The sequence below is a fragment of the Trichoderma evansii genome, assembly GCF_050947405.1.
Source record: "Trichoderma evansii strain SZMC 28006 chromosome Unknown GGI43scaffold_13, whole genome shotgun sequence".
In the NCBI taxonomy this organism is placed as follows: Eukaryota; Fungi; Ascomycota; class Sordariomycetes; order Hypocreales; family Hypocreaceae; genus Trichoderma; species Trichoderma evansii.
Window position 1 is genome coordinate 400,438 of NW_028145193.1, and position 17,921 is coordinate 418,358.

At 47.6% G+C, this 17,921-nt stretch overlaps 3 protein-coding genes across 3 annotated transcripts; all 3 read right to left on the reverse strand.

Annotated features, from left to right (window-relative positions):
* Positions 1 to 2,808: 2,808 nt before the first annotated feature.
* Positions 2,809 to 4,653, reverse strand: GGI43DRAFT_79357 (uncharacterized protein). Its single transcript, XM_083210321.1, has one exon. The coding sequence runs from the start codon at positions 4,128 to 4,130 to the stop codon at positions 2,889 to 2,891; it is 1,242 nt and encodes a 413-aa protein (XP_083059500.1). The 5' UTR covers positions 4,131 to 4,653; the 3' UTR covers positions 2,809 to 2,888.
* On the reverse strand, positions 4,654 to 7,401 carry GGI43DRAFT_79381 (ATP-binding protein). The gene is made up of 2 exons (XM_083210323.1): positions 6,969 to 7,401; positions 4,654 to 6,915 (listed from the first exon to the last, which is right to left on the reverse strand). The coding sequence occupies exons 1-2, from the start codon at positions 7,031 to 7,033 to the stop codon at positions 5,178 to 5,180; spliced, it is 1,803 nt and encodes a 600-aa protein (XP_083059501.1). The 5' UTR covers positions 7,034 to 7,401; the 3' UTR covers positions 4,654 to 5,177.
* Positions 7,402 to 7,769: 368 nt separating this feature from the next.
* Positions 7,770 to 17,427, reverse strand: GGI43DRAFT_384842 (membrane morphogenesis protein VPS13; the record flags this gene model as incomplete). The annotated part of the gene is made up of 2 exons (XM_083203569.1): positions 7,770 to 10,926; positions 10,997 to 17,427. The coding sequence occupies 2 exons, from the start codon at positions 17,425 to 17,427 to the stop codon at positions 7,770 to 7,772; spliced, it is 9,588 nt and encodes a 3,195-aa protein (XP_083059502.1).
* Positions 17,428 to 17,921: the final 494 nt, after the last annotated feature.

Genomic DNA, 17,921 nt, shown 5'->3' on the forward strand with positions numbered 1-17,921 from the left:
GCTGTCTCGCATGTGCCCGAGCCAACCGATCGTTGCTTGCCTGAGCTGAAAGCGAAAGACAGAAAAGAGTATTACGTAGCAGCATCTCGATAACGATACTACCCCAGAGAGCAGCTAGAAATTACGTACAAAGGCGCGATAGTAAACCCCGGACTGGTACTACCGAATTGCGACTTTTACGCTTGGAGGTCTCGTGCAAACACGACTTCCGAGACCCAGATACTACCCGTCTGTCTAATCAAAGGGATCCCGGTCTAGCTGGCTCGGCCAACAGCGTTTTGCGAGCGCTAGTTTTCTTCTTCAATGCCTATATTATTACAAAGGAGCAGAAGCAGCCGCTAAACCACTACCGTGGAGCTTGGCTTATTGCTTTAGCTCCCAGGTGCTAAAATCCGGCGTCTCGAGAAGCCAGCAGCTTTCGGAACTTTTAATTACAGTTGAATAAAATAATCATTTGAGTTGAGGTGGCGTGTTTTAGCCCCGGTCAACCTCTCGGAGCTGGCATGTCTAAACTCTCTGCTTGGCGATGACTCGAGGAAAGCGTATGACAAAGAGATTGGCAGAATGAATGTCTGAGACTCATCTCATCATCGACGCGAAGCAGTACGACGCTGATCTGGCACACTATTACCGCGGGCATATTGTGCCGGGAACCGAGCAGCTCTTCAAAAGCTTTTCATCAACGGCAGCCTACCAACCGGTAAATGCAGTTGCAATCCCAGCTTCATCATGCATGCCCACGTCTCATGGTGCACTATCGCACCAGCAGCCCGCAATAATGTGGGGGGCGAAGACGACGCTGTGTCCCTCCGGATTTTCAGCCAGACACGCGACCACCATGATTTCAAAACGGACCGGCTCTTCTCCAATCCCCATGGTCAGTGGCTGGTTCTCCACACACACGCTCACAAACAATTGCAGCACACGGCTTGCTTTAGCCCAAGCAGCCCGGCTTGTCGACCAAGAAGGGAATAACAATTGAGAGGCGGCGAGATGAACCTGCGCTTATGCTAGTTTGCACGGCAATCGAGTTTACTATGCTGGAAATTTTTGGAAATTTTTGCATCTCGTCCACTGTGCGCACGAAATTAGGGCTTCACGTCGAATACAGACAGACACAGCAGTTGCAGTGCGAGTGCGAGAATTCTCTTCTCATAACCCGCCTCAAGCCGCATCTGCCCATCTATCAATCTGGCATTTCGTAACAATAAGCCCTCTCTCCACCACGAATTTCGTTTCTTCAGCTCAAATTCCACATATTTCGTTCCGCCCTTCACCGCCAGCCCCAGATTTATTTCCCCAGCTCACTTTGTTGCCCTGCCGGTGAGGCTGTATCCAACAAGGCTCCACGTTTTTACCTCGTGGCAAGCCACCCGGAGACTAATCAGTTTCACGGAATGTTACTCCGTCTATACCCACGAACAAAGAAAAAACGTTATTGGCTTTTAGATCGCTGATTTCCAAGATTCTGTCTTGTCTTATTCATTCGTTTGCCGGATCTCTACCTAGTAAGTTTCCTAGTCCGAGTCAATCCACCCAGGGAATCAAGCCCAAAAGGGCCAAGTCAGCTCCACGCTCCGAATACATTACGTTACTGATTTCATCCCATTCTCCAGATATTTGCTAATCATTACCTACGCTGCCATCCTTATTTTCCCCAGGGGGAAAGGAAAGCATGGAAAGTACGGAATAAATTGATCACTACTGCTAGTACAATGGAGAAGAAATGAAAAGGAGGGAGGGTGTCTGTACAATCGAGCTCCAGGCCCAACAGCTTTTCGTTCTACTGCTTTGACCGAGGCGCGAGCCCTGTGTACAGCCGCGATCCGTGGCTCTAGCTCCAAGCACGAGCTACTGTCAAAGTACGGAGAATTGCCTGCCGCCCTTCGGCCTCCTCCGTCCGGCCTCCTCCACCCCCGCAAGTATCTCCAGTCCCATCGGCGTCTGCCGATATTGCAGCTGTCTCCTCCCCCAGACGGATTCAGCTCAGGTCAACCATTGCATCGGATCCTCAAAAAACATGGGGAGAGCTGGGGAAAAGATGGGGCATCAATGATAGATAGTCGTAGCTAGCTGCGTGCGTCATTTACTATTTTCAACATCGCCATCACCATCACCACCGCCATGATGCACACAAGCATACAGGTACATGTACTATCTCGGATGCCAAGCGACCACTGTTGACCCCATACTCCATTGTTTTTATCACAGATTCGCTACAGCCCATATCCCACCCCTTGCAATAACGCCATTCCGCAAGCACACTCCCCCAGCTAGCAAGGAGCCTACGAAATCCGCCTCGCCTAGCAGACACCACATGCCGAGCGAGCCAAGGGCGCACGCTACCATAGCCTATCTTGCCTATTTCATTTCTATAGAACCATTCATTCGGTACCGAGAATAGAAATATCGGTGAACTCAAACGCTTCCAATTGCTCTCTTCCATCGGCTCCGCCCGAAAGTGAGCTGCCGTCGCCGGCCAGAGGTCCGAACACGGCGGTTGTACGATATAAGGCGTGATTTACTGTCAATTGTAATCCCCTGCGTGAATTTTGCCTCTTTGCATTCCAAAATAATTAATTGATTTCTAAACTTCGCTTTAACTACATGAGACACATGCTCTTGTTGACCAGCAGCCAAGAAGAGAGCAAAGGATTATGGAATATTATAGCTATGAATACACTGCTCGATTACTAGCGTATTATTATTCCACCAAAGAGTTATTGTAATTTAATATTGGCTTTCTATTGCTGCCACTGGTTCCACTACCTCTACTACCTCTATTACCCCTATTGCCTCTACTGTATGCATAGCATGTCGGGACTTTTATAATTCTACTTTTCTTATTCCTACTTGTATCTGTATTATGTTGAAAGGGATGAATCCTCTTATATTCTTGAGAATAAAGCTTGAACTTTTTCAATAGAAAATCCAACAATGATTAGTCTGTCACTTGGACTTTCTAATACAAGTCGGCGTGGCGACCATTGAGTCGGGTCAGATGCGTACAGAACCTGACGGCCTTGTTCGCAATATTCGGCAGGTATATACAGGAGCTTTTCTTCATTCCACATAATCCATCGAAAGTCACGACCGAAATTGAGGCCTCGACGGCTCGAAGTCTTCTCATGCTCCCTGCTGAAAGCATTGAATAGAATGTCACTCGTTGCAGCGGCCATATCAACATTAAATGATAAATCGGCCTCCAAACCAATCGCACCTAAATCTGTGATTAGACACGTATTACCAAGTGAAAATGAACTTAATCCCGTCCAGCAGCCAGTGCTAATGAGCTGTATAAGGCTCTTTGTCTCAAGGTTCCATATCTCGATAAAAGTCAAGCCTGACAGTGCTAAAATTGAGCCATTTTGAGAGAAACAATGACTATCACAGTTCCGTTTGTAATCCAGCTTCCCAAGTTCATAGACCACATGTCCTGTCTCTGTAGACAATAGCTCTAATATATCTTCACCCAAATACAGTAAGAATTGATCTTTGCGGTCGCAGCTTTGTCGACGGATAAGTGCGAGCGCAGAGTCGGGCGAAAATCCAATAAATCTAGCTTTCATAGAATTTATCAAACTTTGGCCAGTGCTTATCCGCCAAAGAGTTACATGAGGACTCTCTGGAGATAATTCTTCCAAAAGTAGAAGTGACGAATCAGGCGAAAATCTAAGATTAGAAGCCGAGATGTTTATCTCTTTCAGAATCAGTACCCCAGTATCACACTTCCAAATGCAAATTGAACCACCACTCATGGCCGCTAGAAGAGCAAAGTCTGGAGACAAAAAAAGTGGAATCGATTTTCGGCTCTCAACAACTTGATGTAATTCTTCCGGTATTTTTAGGGTTTTATGACGGTTTTCTTCATCGCTCTGCCAAATTTTAACGAGGTTATTAGCTAACATTGCCCACGGGCAGTTGCGGATGCCAAAAGCCTCGTTCTCGACAGATTCTAGACAGACACCAGTCTCAGCCCTGAATATTTGACAAATTGTGTACTTTTGACATCTTATTAGTTCGAAATCTGCAGAAAATTCCACGTCTCTGATTTCGTCACGCTCATCCTCAATATCCCATTGTTCAATGTGTTGGCTATAGCCCAAATCCCACTTACTCATGAGAGTCATAAATGGCCATCAACAGGGTTGAATCATGTGAGAAAGAGATGGAGATGGAGGCAGGGTAGTAGTCTAAAGCGGGCAAATTAAATCGCCGAGTGCATTGGAGGGTGCTCGCTTCGAAAACGTGTATCCCACCATATATCATTGCAGCGAGCAACTTCGCATCATGCGAGAATACAAGTTGCTTATACTGGGTAAAGCAAGCACTGCTTTTGACTTTCTTGTATTCATTCTCACTCTGCTCATATATCTCCAGAGCACAATCACCCACAACTACTATTAAATGCGAGTCCATTGAATATGCTGCACAGCAAATCGATTCAATACGCAGCTGAATGTGAGGTTCGTCACGGATGTTCCGAAGCAAAGCGTAGGAGTAATATGATCTCTTGAAATTTGCAGATTCAAAGCCAATCAAACATTGGCTCATGTCGTGTGAATAGGCTATTACGCCGAAATTTCCTTCAAAGTCGAATTGCTTGAGGCACTGCCCGGTGTCTACTTCATACATCTCCAGCTTCCTCAAATTTGCGAGGCTCACAAAACGTGCATCGTTGGAAAAGACAACAGTATATTTACCAATGTCTTGCAAGCTCGATTGAGGATTTAAGGCAGTCAAAGCGGTTCGACGCTCGCAATTCCATGTATCTGTATGCCACGCAAGAAGTTCACGTCTGCTAGTTAAAGTATACAGCAACTTGTCATGTGCCGAAAAAGCTAAGCCACATGCCGATAACACCTCGCAAGAAGAACTCGGAACATAAAAGCTTTGAATACAGTCTCCCGTTCCGGTACACCAGATATCAACAGTGTTGCTTGATGCAGTTGCGATGAGCGATGTGTCATTTGAAAAGGTAGCTGCTGATCGATGGGGGGTTAGCTGCACTGTTTGTAAACAAGGGTCCCAGTCTTTCGCGACATCAGGACGAAGGTCTATCCAATTAGGAATCGCCTCTTCGTAATGCTTAACGACTTTGCTGTTCTGAGGAGAGAACAGTAAGACAGAAGAATAGAGCTGTAACGGTGCCGTGTTAATAATGTAACGATGGCTCATTACAACTCTCTTTGCATCGTACAGCAACTCCAATATTTGATGGCCTGCTGAATTCTAAAACGCCTGATTAGATTCATCTCAAAACTGCTGAAAATATTACATCTTACCTCAATGATGCTCATCAAATCATCAATCATGCTGACGCTTTCCGAAATACGGTCTAGCAAGCTCATCACTTCAAGCCAATTGAGGAGGTGCGTAGTCAGAAAAGTATGCACAGGACTCGTATCACAAACTCGGTAGTCGCTTCGCTTCAAATGATAGACCCAGTATAGACAGGCGTATCGAATGCAGGGCGATATGTAGGCATCAATCCTACTCTGCTCAATCTCAGATCTCAACGTCCCCGGGTGTTTTAGTTGACAAATATCCTCTCTAAGACTATTATTACGGGATAGTAGCCCGAGACACTTTAACGCCAAAGTTTCATGGGTTTTTCGTTCATTAACTTGGAAGGGATGTTGGTTTTCCACTCCAGCCTGGACCAGAAAGTCACGAAAAGATAGATGGAACAGCCTAACAGGCACACTTGAGTCTGTAGGAATATTGACAACTGAATGCAATTTATTGAACTCGATTTCCACAGTTGTTAGATCAATTCCAAGTATCTTTGACAGTGATTCTGCTGAAAGAGGATCTGCAAGCAAAACCATTGATCCCACTATATGTCGAAACCTCTTGATGATGGTGGCCTTCTCCGTGGCGGAGCGAACGTTTGTGCCTGAGTCGCTCCGTTTAACTAACATATGGTTTAAAATGGGAAGATATGTCATTGACATTCGGCTTGACTCGTCGATATCTTTGTAATTGGCAACAAACTTTTCTGCTTGAATAACGGGGGACCCACAATCCCTATCATCAATAAACCGGCAAACGGTGGAAGCGAATATGAACAATGGAACAGACATATCAACAAGTTGATGAATTAGGTCTTGCGAAGGCCAGCTTTTCGGCAGTTGTGCATTCAAAGAAACTTCATAGTTGAACTTTTCGCGAATTTCCTGCAACTGAGCATTGAGATAGGCGGAGATATCGCGCCTAATGTCTTGCTCGAGCACTTCGTGTAATGCCACGTTCTCATATTCACCACCTAGTTTTTTGAAACCAAGTTGAATAGGGAGCTCTGGCCTGCTGGTAACGAGAAACCTTAGACGAATTGTTCGAACTTCTTTGGCTCTTGATAGCAAGCTGATAAGAGTGGTAGCATGATGTTGATCGTCGCATTCATCCAAAGCATCCAAAATGACAATAACGGTTGGGTTGGAATTGTTCTTAATCTGAGCCAAGGGTGTCAAGATAAGCTCTTGAAATTGATAGCTCAAGACTTTGTCCGATATATGGGGGTTGTCTTCAACCGCTCTGCGAATGAAAGGCGCTGCTTCGGGCAGAGCGTGAACAAGTTGATGCGCAATTGTTGTGAACAAATGCGCCGTTCGCGCGCGATCTCTTTCACCTTTCTTGAAGAAGAACGAAGTCACTGCGATTGACTTCTTGGAAAATTCACGTGCGACTGTGCGAGATATGCTTGATTTGCCAGTTCCAGCCAGTCCACGAAGCCAGAATATGCAATGTCCCTGGGGATCTTTGATCCAACTGGCAATGCTGCTCAATATTTCCATTCGGGTGCCCTGCAAGCATAGTGGTTCATGTTCGTTATGATGGGAATCAAATCTGGCGCCTTTGACATCTGGAAGGCTGGAGAGATCAATCTTTTGATTGATTGATGCCGTCTGCTTCCTGTAAGAGATGTAAGCATAAGATCTGAGGAACAGCTTTTATCAACAACTTACGTATGATCAATAGTCAAAGCAAGCGATATAGTTTGCTTCTGACCATTCAATTTCGCAATCATCATATCAAGCTCCTTCTTCTCAAAAGGCCATTTCAACACCCTAGACCCAAAAAACCCCGCGGTATTTCTGCTACGATCTAATCGGTCATATATTCGAACAAGCTCGAGATGATTGTCTGCTGCAAATCTTGAGTGGCGGAGAGCTCATGGTTTTTATTGAGCAGTTTCTGTACATTGTCCAAGACCGATCTATAGTCTTGGACTTCTTGATAAAGGCGACTAATGTCTGATTTTGCGTCTTTCAGGGCCTGCATATATTCACTGCATATTGAACCGACTTTTATCGTTATGTCAACAACAGCAATAATATTTGCTGCAAGTGAAAGTCCATCCATCGAAGTGGAGTAGTAGAAATCGTAGAAGTAGTATTAAACTACTAAATATATACTAATGACTGGTAATAATAAGCACATGTGTAACAGAGTCGCGTGTTTATGGTTATAGAATTCCCTATGGATGTTTTTTGTTCCCCGCTTAAGAAGATATCGGTGCCTAAATAACTTGGTGATAAAAGGCCCAATAGGGTGCAGAGCCGCGAAGAGCCTGCATTCAGGAAAAGGTACGTTGCATGTAGTATGGCTAATACATTATATAATATGAAATGACAACACCCAGCACGTATGCAACAACAAAGTAACAAACAAAACTCTATATTTTTAACACAAATTTCGTTATGGTCATTTCGTAATAATACTCATAAGAATACTGCTAAAATACAATACACGCATCATCGTCAACATCACCTCTCACTTCCCCTAAACCTCCTGTTAAATTCTTCCACAGCCACTCCGAGCATCTTGTACAAGAATCCTCTCTCGCTACCTCCACCCACCGGGATAAATGGTCCATTTGCCCCATCTCTCAAAGAGAGGCTGATGCCCGTGCGCTCCTTTGCAATCGTCTGGATGTCCTTCAGCGGCACGTCCCACTCGCTAGTCAGTCGCCGAGATCGAATCAGCAGGATGCGCGCAAAGGTCACCATCACAACCATATCTTCCTTGGGTAGTTCAAGATGGCCAATATACTGCTCGTCAAAGTATCGCCCATTGTCGACTTGTTTCAGCCAGTACTGTCCGAGTGCTTCTCTGGAGCTGTAAGGTCTCACGACTCCGTCATTGGGCACGAAACGCGGGTGTCGCGCGCGCTCCAGTTCATTGCCGTCAAATACTGTGGTAGTGTTGCGGATACCTTCACTAACATTGCTGGCCATGTCGAGAATGCCCACTGCTGGCTTAGTTGCCAATCCCAGGACACCCTTTCCGACACCCTTGAAGAAGCCCAGAGCACCACCCTGCTCAGCACCTTCCAGAGGCTTAAGCGCAAGACCACCAACTCCGGAAGCTACACTTGTGAACAAACTGTTCGCACCAGCCGCCACACCATACAGCGCATGCTTCGGCCTGTTCCTTGCTCTGGTAATGCGTCGTCGGTCCTGGAACTGTTTATCCAAAGACGCTGCGGCAAGACCCTTGCTCAAACTGCCAGTAAACTTGGAGAAACTGTCGGAAAATCCAAAAACAGTCTTCTTGGCAAACGACGCAGCACCCTTTGCGATGCCCATGCCGAATTCTTCAGGTCGATCGGAAAGGATAAGACCCTGGTACGGCTCGTAGAAGATGTCGTTCACTCCTGAAGAGATGTTGTTGAATAAGCCTACCGGGTTACCCAAGAAATCGGCGGAACCCAGGATCTTGTGAATCTGGTACATGACTTCCTGGCTGTAGTGATTGGAAATGTTTTGAATAAGCACCTGTGTGGACACTCGTACGTTTTCTAGTATCAGTGCGTTAAATCGCACCGGCGCATCGTTGACATTACCAATAGCCATCGTCATCACATTCAGGAAGAACATGAGCGGGTTGTGAGTAGAAGTTTTATCCTCAACATTGATGCGCTCGGTACGCATGAAACTGAGGTCCACTTGCATCGGTTGGATGTTCAAAACTTCAAAATAGATGTCCTGGCCAGATTCTCGCTCACTTGGCTCTGGGATATCTAAATCTTCATCACAAAGCTTGCCTTCTTGTTCCACCGAGCTCCAGCTGGCTCCAGGAACGTTCGAAAAGTCCAAGAGAGCAAATACGAAATCTTCGTCGAGATCAATCGTCATTTGCTGCAGTAAAATACTTGCATATTTGATGTACAGCACACCGTATGAATCGTCTTTCACTCGGCTGACCATGGCGTGCAGTGACGGATGAGCTTCAATCTCTTGTGCCTTCTGAGGCACCACGCTGGGGTATAGGACCATCGGGAACAGTCCTCCATACAATTGGTTGTCAATTTGTATCCACTTGATGGCCAATGACACAGTCTGGACCACTGGTGAGTCTGAGAAACGGAATTGGACATCCCTGAACGTGATATAAGCAAGCTCTTTCAACTGAGAATTGATAAAAGAAATACCGACGCCAGAGAGTTTAAGCTGAGCCACAAAAGTCGCGCCGGTATTCTGATCTTTGACCTCGAAAGCCTCAGGTCCGGTATTCGTTCTTGAAAGGGTCTTTTGCCTGTACAAACTTTGACTTGGGCGGAAATTGCTCAAAATGAGAGTTTGCGTGGGCCCGTCTGCAGCAACATTGATATCAATAATCTTCTGAGTGCCATTTGGACTTGTAAACTTCATTGGGAACTGGTTGCCAATCTCTGCCAGTTTGACGTGCCGCTCCTTGCCACCAGTAGCAATGACCACCTCTCGGAACTTAGCCGCCGGGAAATCCCACGCATAAGGCATGATACTCCTAGGTGGCAGGCGATATCGGATGGGTTTCCAGCCGCTTCGGTCTTCCACATCGTCTTCTTCGACGTTGGGGTTTGCTTGATAGAATGTGAACTCGGTGTCACTCTCGTTTCGCATCGAGAAAGGCCAGTTCTTAGTCTCAGCACTAAAGTGTAGGAATATGGTCGAGTCCTCTACAAGAATCTCTGTTCTAATAAGGCGTTGACGCTGGCCTGCCTTGGCAATCTTGACGTGAGTAGTTCCGATATCTGCAATATTGAAAGGAGACGTCCACTGGTTATTCACCCCTGGGAAGCAGAGGCACAATTGCTTGACTGTAGAGTTTTGCATGAAGTGAAGCGGTTGCAGAGCGCCAGGAGCGAGAGTCATGTAGCCTGACGAGCTGGATTCTCGAATCAAAATTTCTTCATCCAGCTTGTTCTTAAGCACAAAGCGCGGCGCGAGCGTCACGACCTTTGTCATCTTATACTTTCCATCGCCAGATTGGATGGTTATGCCCAAGTGAATCTCTCTGCTTCTGTTGGAAGAATGACTGAGGATTACTTCAGATGTACTACCAATTGCGTCAAAACTCTGAGGCTTGCTCCATTCGGAGTCTGCTACTTTGAGCACAGCTCGGTTGCGAGTATCGTCACTACCGAATGAGAACATGAACGGCAAAGCTTTGGGTCGGCCATTTTCAGACGTATCTATAAGGGGGTACTGGCCAGCAGCCGATTTTGCCTGTTGGAGGAAGCTCTTTGCCCTGATTGTAAGATCCAATCCAGTCTTGTTGAGGATTACGTACGGGCTGTATACTGTGATTTTGAAAGCACCGCCGCTGTGAGGAATCTTATGGTAATGGAGATTTAGGTTGAGGGAAAGGCCTTGGTCATCTTTGACTACAATGCGGGACTCTTTGCGGAAATCTTCATTCGTACCCGAGTTAATAATAGCAAAGTCGCTTGGTTTAAAGACAGTATCTTGCATGTCGATATTAAGCAAGAGAAGATGAGAGAGCTCGACAACATGGACAGGGCTAACGCCACCCTTGCGAAGGAAATTCGACCAATCCTTCTTTGTGTTCTTGTCGTAGATTCTGTACTTGAAATCATATGGTAAAAGGTTCTCTAGAGTAACGGGTGCAGACAGCTTGATCTTCATGTACGGGTATGACCTAGATGGAAGAAACAGTCAGTAAAATTACATAGTCATAACATCTAGGAAATGAGATGGCCCAAACTTACCCAGTGTTAGGATTCGACCTATCAAACGACGCGTGCGCCTGGAAGTAGAACGGATCGCCACTTTCTCCATTACAGACCAGCTGCCTTGTCGGGCGCTTCAGCAAATCCTGCCACCAAAGCTGCTCTGCGCTCCATTGGTATCCGAATCCACTGTCCGGTCTCACAAGAACCCTCTTCTCATACACAGCTCCGACTGGCGCAGGCCGCGAATCGCCAGGGGCAATCTTTTCAATCTTGAGCAGATGACCGTCCTGGGCGTCATAGATACCGAGTTCCACAGGAATCTGGGTAGCGTTCTCGACGACAAGCGGAGATCGGAGTGTGACGTATTTTACATTGTCGGCCCCCAAGCTTACTTCCACACAAAGTTTATGCAAGACGTTGTTGGTTTTGGGACGCAGACTGTATAAAAACTCACCCTCACGGTTAAGGCAAACATTCTTAATTAGGTCGAACCCGCTTGCTTCAAGGTGAATGCCAACGTCGTTTTGATGTGATTCAGCAAGAATATTCTCTCGCATCTTCTCCCAATTCTCAAAGCTCCACGGGGCTTCCTGGCCATCTTCGAGCTGCAGTGTAATAGGCTCAGAGCTCGTGGGGCTCTTAGAGTGGATAACAGCATTGAAGCCCGTGTAGTTTCTGATTTTGTACGGGGCTTCAACGCCTCGAGGCTTGTCAAGGACATTCTCAGATCCCGTCAAGAAATCAAAAGACTTGGAAGCCAATGCAATTGTTGCCGTTGTAATTGTGATATCAAACGTCTTCTTCGATACGACGTCGACGGAGAGAAGGCCAGTGACAGAATCCCTCGCCACTCCAAGGCCGACTTGCCATGGCTCTAAAAGGGGCTCCCAGCTTGATTTTGCGAAATTGTACACGTTGGAGTACATATCGACGGCAGCTTCAGCCTTTAGATTCGACGACCAATTTTCGGCGACCGAAGTGAATTTCTGAATTCCAATATCAAGGATAGGAAGTTCATGGAGATCGCCGATTAGCACGATTCGAATACCGTCAATGGTAGCAGACATATTTTCATTCTTTGGAGGGGAAAACGGTTTCTGAGCTACAGCTCTCGAAGCTGCTGAAGTGGAAACTGTATTACTCTTTGCCGTTGAGGCATCACCGCGCTTATATTTGGCCTTTGACCTCAGTTGCTTGGCCTTTTGGTCGGCGGCAGACTCCTTTGGTTCCTTGGAGTCACTTCCAGATCCAGATAGTTCTCCTGCCCTTCCGATAATCTGGAGCGCAAGCAGGATATCTCTCAGGGAGAGTCTTAGGATAAGCGGTTCGATCTCGATATGGATGTCTGTCGAATTCGGATCCGGAGTATCCATGCCCATTTGTACTGAGAAATCATCAATAATCCTCAAGCGAGAGGTCTCAAACCGATCCATTCGGCACAAAAACATGCCAATTTCGGAAATCTGGAAAGTGAGGGCATGCTGTCGTGAGAGAAGAACTTGGCGGATTCCAAGAACAATCGCTTCTGAGTTAGAACTCAAGGGGTTAGCGATTAAGATAACCTGAGCATCCACAAGGTTTACTCGGAAGGCGATATTCATAGGAGTTTGAGTATTCTGCAGGGTTTCTACTGCAGGGTCTCCTGGAGACATGCTAGGTCGTGGGGAACTGATAGACGGTCGCTGCGAAAATGAGACTTGCATCGACTCCGTATCAGATTCCTCAGGAGAGCTCAGGATGCTTTCAGTCTCCACCAGACTTGGTGGTTCCTCTGCCGTCGTCAACCCTTCGGTAGCAAATTTTTGAAGGGCAAAAAGATAGTCAAGGGCAAAAATGACGCGAGGGCTGTCAATTGTGGCCATTGCAATAACATTGCGCTCTTGCCCACCAGATATTGTCACGCTAGCCATCAGCTGCTGCGCTTCTTTATTGGAAGATGTCATGATTCGTCGGAACTTGTTCGTATCTCTAGGACGACTATCGTAGATTGTGAAAGAACGAACGAGGAGCTCAGCTTCTATTGAGCCATCAGACATCATTCTTGTCTTCACTCGAGTTTCGTCGAGGGAGAAGCGTGAAAGGCTGCAGGCGGCTACATCGTTGACTGGCCCTTCGTCTGGAGCCATGATGATTTCAAGGCCTATGGTGTTTGCATTAAATACAAAATCCAGTTTGGTCCACACGCTAGAAGCTGAACCCAGCTCAGGACCAAGATCAATTAGCGGTTGCTCGTTCATAGACTGGTCGCCGCCCTCGGGCGTGGCTTTAGCGCGCTCCAAAGTCTGGTTGTCAACAAGCCGTTCAGCCTCCACGTTGGCATCGCCGTCCCCAGCAAAAGCAGCGGGAACGGATCTCGAAATCTCCATCAAGAATTTTAGTTGGTGCTGGTTTAACTGGAGCTTGATGTCAGACACCGTTCCTTCGATTTCAGTATCTGGCCGCTTCGCGCCACTGGTGTGTTCAGCGTGAGTGATGTTAAATCCAAGGTCGACGTGATCAATCATCTCCAACTCTTCAGATTTGTTATCAGCATAATGGAAGACTGAAGTAAGGCGAATGTTCCTGATTCCTGTAGAAATCTTCATAGCAACATTGGCGTTACTGCTGTCATCAAGAGGGACAAACTTATTTTGTGCGTAGATTTCTCCCAGGTAAGCCGTGACGAGATCGCGCTGGGGGCGACCAGGAATGACGGCGCGCGGGAAGACGACAATCGGCGTGTTGACCACAACATCAAACTTAATTCTGCTTGGGCTTTGCTGTATCTGGTTTGCTCTGTTCAGGGCAACTTGGCGTGCAGCGTTGTACAATGCCTGCATCTTTCCAAACTTGACCAAGAAGTCGATAATCTTGCGGAATGGCTCCTCCACAAAGTTGACCTTGACGGATCCCGCACGAAGGAAGATTGAACTGTCATACCCAGGGTACGCTTGGGGGTTTTGAGGATCAAAAGTCTCGTATCGGAAATCAGCAAGGTCATCTCCTTGAATAGTAACGAGTTTTCGGAGATGAGAATCCTCTGAAACGCCCAGATTGACGTCGTCGATGAGAGAGAGGTCGCCCAGCTTGGCCGAGATTCGCATTGTCTGACCTCGAAGGAAGATACCGGCATCAGCGTGGTTGAAAGAAAGCGTTGCCAGTTTGATACCATCATTATTCAGGATAAGCCGTATACTCTTCAGCTCAACCTTGACGCGGATCGAGCTCGTAGCGTTTGTATTCTGTTTCGGCTCTTCAATGACGACAGGTGCCACAGCTACGTCGTCTTCGGTATCGCTAATTTGGGCAGGAGTAGCCTGGCTCGTCTGTCCATCGCCACCGTTGTTTGTAAATGTGATGAGAATAAAGTCCAGCAGGGTGAGGAGAGTTTTCCGGGTGACTACTAGGTTGATAGTAGATATGGTGGTGGTTATGTTTGTTTCAACACCCTCATATACAGGCATAAACTCTGGCGACTGGCGGTTGACCCTAACAAATTTTACATGAACAAGGCTTCGTCCAGCTTGAAGATCCTCTCGGTCGCCAGAAGACACAATCGATTTAAACTCGGCAGGCGGGTTATCCACAAAGTCGTCCATAGTTACCGATCCAAGAGACACTTCCGCTGCCATATCATAGGGTCGAGTGTAGAAAGATAGATCAAAGCGTTCCGCCACTAGTTCTACAAGCAGAGCATCAGGTTTTGCTTTGTTTGGATCGCTTCGATAAAGCGAACCCTTCAGGGTGTCTACTTTGAAGTTGAACTCGAAGCTCCGTTGCTGCATTCTAAACTGCTCGTTATGAGTTCCATCTTCAGCATCTTCAAAGTCGTCATCGTCATCATCATCGATATCCTCCAAGATGACTGCCGTAGACGATTGGAGGAATGGGAATGCGGATTGTCGACGGCTACGCATCGCTCTGAGCGCCGATCGACTGGAGGCATTGCTGGCCAGCCGTGGCCGTGAACGTGAAGATGACGGTCTTCCAGTAGCGGGTGCCACGGTTTGATCTATCTCCTTGCTGAACCTCGGTATCGCAACGTCGATAATCTGCATCAAGTTCTTGTACTTGGTATCAGAGACCGTGGCATGCAACATGGGCAGGTGACCAGAGACTTTCAGCTTGGTGAGATTGGGTGCCTTGGGTATAATTGACATTGCCACCACAAAATCGACATTGATCTCTTCCACTACGTGTAACGGTGATCCGCCGGATTTACTGGTCAGCTGAGACTTGGCTTCTTCGATGGACGGCCCGATGAGGACTTGTGTTGAAGTAAACTTGACGATGAATCTGTCATACATGGCGGACTCGAGGCGCTTAAAGTCCTCTTCATTGTACGACTGGCGCTGTTTGGCTTGAATCTCCTTTAATGTCTCCTGGTCGACTAGCTGGCTGTTCACGTGCATGTGACCTGCATCTACAACGAGACACGTCGAACGCTCGGTAGTGATGCTAACTGGAATGATGATGAGAGGTGCTTGTAGATCCAGCTCAGCATTGATTGTTTTGTGTTCTTCCAGTGCAAACTCCAAGCCTACTCGCGTCTGCTCACGGAGGCCTTCAACCGTAGCACCAGCAGTCTCCATCAAAGCAGCGATAGACTCCATATGCCTCTCCGGAGGCCGGAAAAAGTCGACAATTCCCACAATGAAATTAGGATTCCAGACAACTTCGAGAGGCTTCAGCTTGCCTACGATTGCAATGTCACCTTCCCGCTCAAGAGGGTTCTGTTCAATTTCAAACTCGAAAAACGGCTCCTCATCGGTAGTCTCAAGCTCTTCGAGTGAGATTTGCTTCCGCTTCTGGGCGTCTTTTACTCGAACAATCTCTGGATAGAGACTGTCAGGAGTTGTACCATCATTGACTCGTAGACCGCCAAGGCTGATACTAGCTAGAACTGAGTCTTTTCTCTGCAGGGCCTTGGCTTTGAATACGTCAAAATGTAAACTGAGAAGATCCATGGTATTGTGGTGAGGGCTCTTTTTCAGCGTAAAGCTGCCGGTTCTGAGTGATGCCTCGATACACATATTGACAGCTTCACGTGGGACATCAACTTCTTCGGCGAGGGCAGTCTTCTCATCCCAGTCAATCATTTCGTACAGCTCCTTTCGCTGCTCTTCTGTCATCTGCGTGTTCTCCTCGTTTTCTTGAATGGTTCCTGTCGGCTTGGAGCCCCACATCCAGGCAACCCAACCTTGCTGCTGTGGTTGCTGGGGCTGCTTGCTCAGGGCGGCTGCATTCTCTTTCTTTAGCTGGTTTCGGGCCAACGACCGCCAGAACCTGAGATCTTCATAGCTAAGCTTCATTTCGAGCTTATCGAGGCTCTCAGTCTCCTCAGCTTCGAGAAGAATTCCTTGCTTCTTCTTTTTAAAGAGCTCAATATACCGTCTACGATCATCGCGGCGCTCTCTGAAGTAATCCCAAGACCACTTGCGGTTCCTTTCATGGATCTTACCCAAGATAGCATTCCCTGCAAATAGCAGCCAAGCTCGAGGATCCTCTTTTGGACTGACACCCTTGGGCTTCAGTGCCTTGTATTCCTGGTGGCGAATGAAGTAGTGGAATAGGTCCACCATCATCAGAGAATCGCGGTACTGGTCGTCGTCTAACACAACACCAATCTCGTCGAACAAGAGTGTGGCTTTGAACTTGGGCGCCTCGATGGCCCCGGATTTATCTAGCTCAATCTTTGCTTGTCCGCTGACGGGCTTCAAGATGAATTGGTTGCTCGAGTCGAGGACGTGAACCTTGGCAAGCATACTCTTAAACTTGCTAACCATATCCTCGTGAGATATTGTTTCGCGCCCATTGCTGAAAAGCTCTGAGTCGGTGTTCCAGTATACGGCCAAAGAATCCAGTGTCGCGAGCTTGTGTGTAGTTGTAGCCGAGTCTTGGATGAAGGACGGCGTCCAGTGGCCATCAGCACTGACAGCGCTAAACTGTTCAAGAGTAACACCGAGAGCGAATGGGTGGCCAGGCGCAGAGATGGAGTCTTCATATCGAATGTGAATGTTCTTGACCGTAATCTGCAGATTGTCGGTGATCTTGGTGGCCAAGCTCTGGGCGAAGCTCTGGTTCTTCTTCTGCTCTTCTTGGCTCATGCCAGCCTTGCTACGCTCTTTCAGCAGCTCAGCACTCTCCAGCTTCTCCATCTTGAGCCTCTGTTTCCTGCGCTGCTCCTCATCTTCGTCGTATTCGGCCTCTTCTTTGGGGCTCGCAAGCAGGTATACGTCTTCGATAAAGACCTTGACGGGGGCGCCCCGAATGTTGGACCAGGGGATGTAAAGCGTCAGCTCGCCCAAATGTCCTTCGATGACGTTGATGGGCAGCTTGAGCTGGTCGAGAGCTTCTCGGCGGAGCTCGAGGTTCCGCAGCTTGACGTCGCCGGACCAGATGCCAACCTTTAGCTGTGTGGGATCGAAGTTCTTGACGTACATGCCCAGGAAGCGGTTGAGCAAGCCGGCAACGAGTCCTTCCAACATCTTGCCGGTATTTTATGCCGTAACCCGGGCCGGGGATACGGGCGTTGGAGAGAGTTTGTCGGTCGAGGGCCTACAGGAAGGACATTGGCGGTGGTGGGGGACGTGGGCTCTGCACAGAGAGTGCTCGCCGGTCGATTGTTTCGTCGCGGCCGCGATCTGCTGCCTTTGAGCTGCTGCTGTGTGTGTTTTCGAGAAACAGCAAGAGAGGGAGAGAAAGAAGCAAACAATTGTAAAATCCGCTTCAAAGTGGGGAGATTGGGCGCGAACCGAGCTGCTTTCGTGGGCTTCGGCTGTAATCAGAGCGGAGTGCGTTCATGCGTCGCAGCCTGACAGGAGGGGCAGAGACACAGAAATGACAAAGAAAACAAACAGGTGGTAAAAGAATCGAGCCCGAAGCGTGCGATGCAGTGCGAGTGCAATGCGATGGTGACTTGGATGAAAGATTGAAGGAGTGTCTCGACTGCGACTCCAGGATTGGTGTTTGGGCCACGAAG

Bases quoted from the DNA above. Each gene is read 5' to 3' on its own strand.
- GGI43DRAFT_79357 (XM_083210321.1), bottom strand. From the start codon at position 4,130: ATGACTCTCATGAGTAAGTGGGATTTGGGCTATAGCCAACACATTGAA.
- GGI43DRAFT_79381 (XM_083210323.1), bottom strand. From the start codon at position 7,033: ATGATGATTGCGAAATTGAATGGTCAGAAGCAAACTATATCGCTTGCT. The intron at 6,916-6,968 runs GTAAGTTGTTGA...CATCTCTTACAG, and splicing joins GCTTTGACTATTGATCATAC to GAAGCAGACGGCATCAATCA.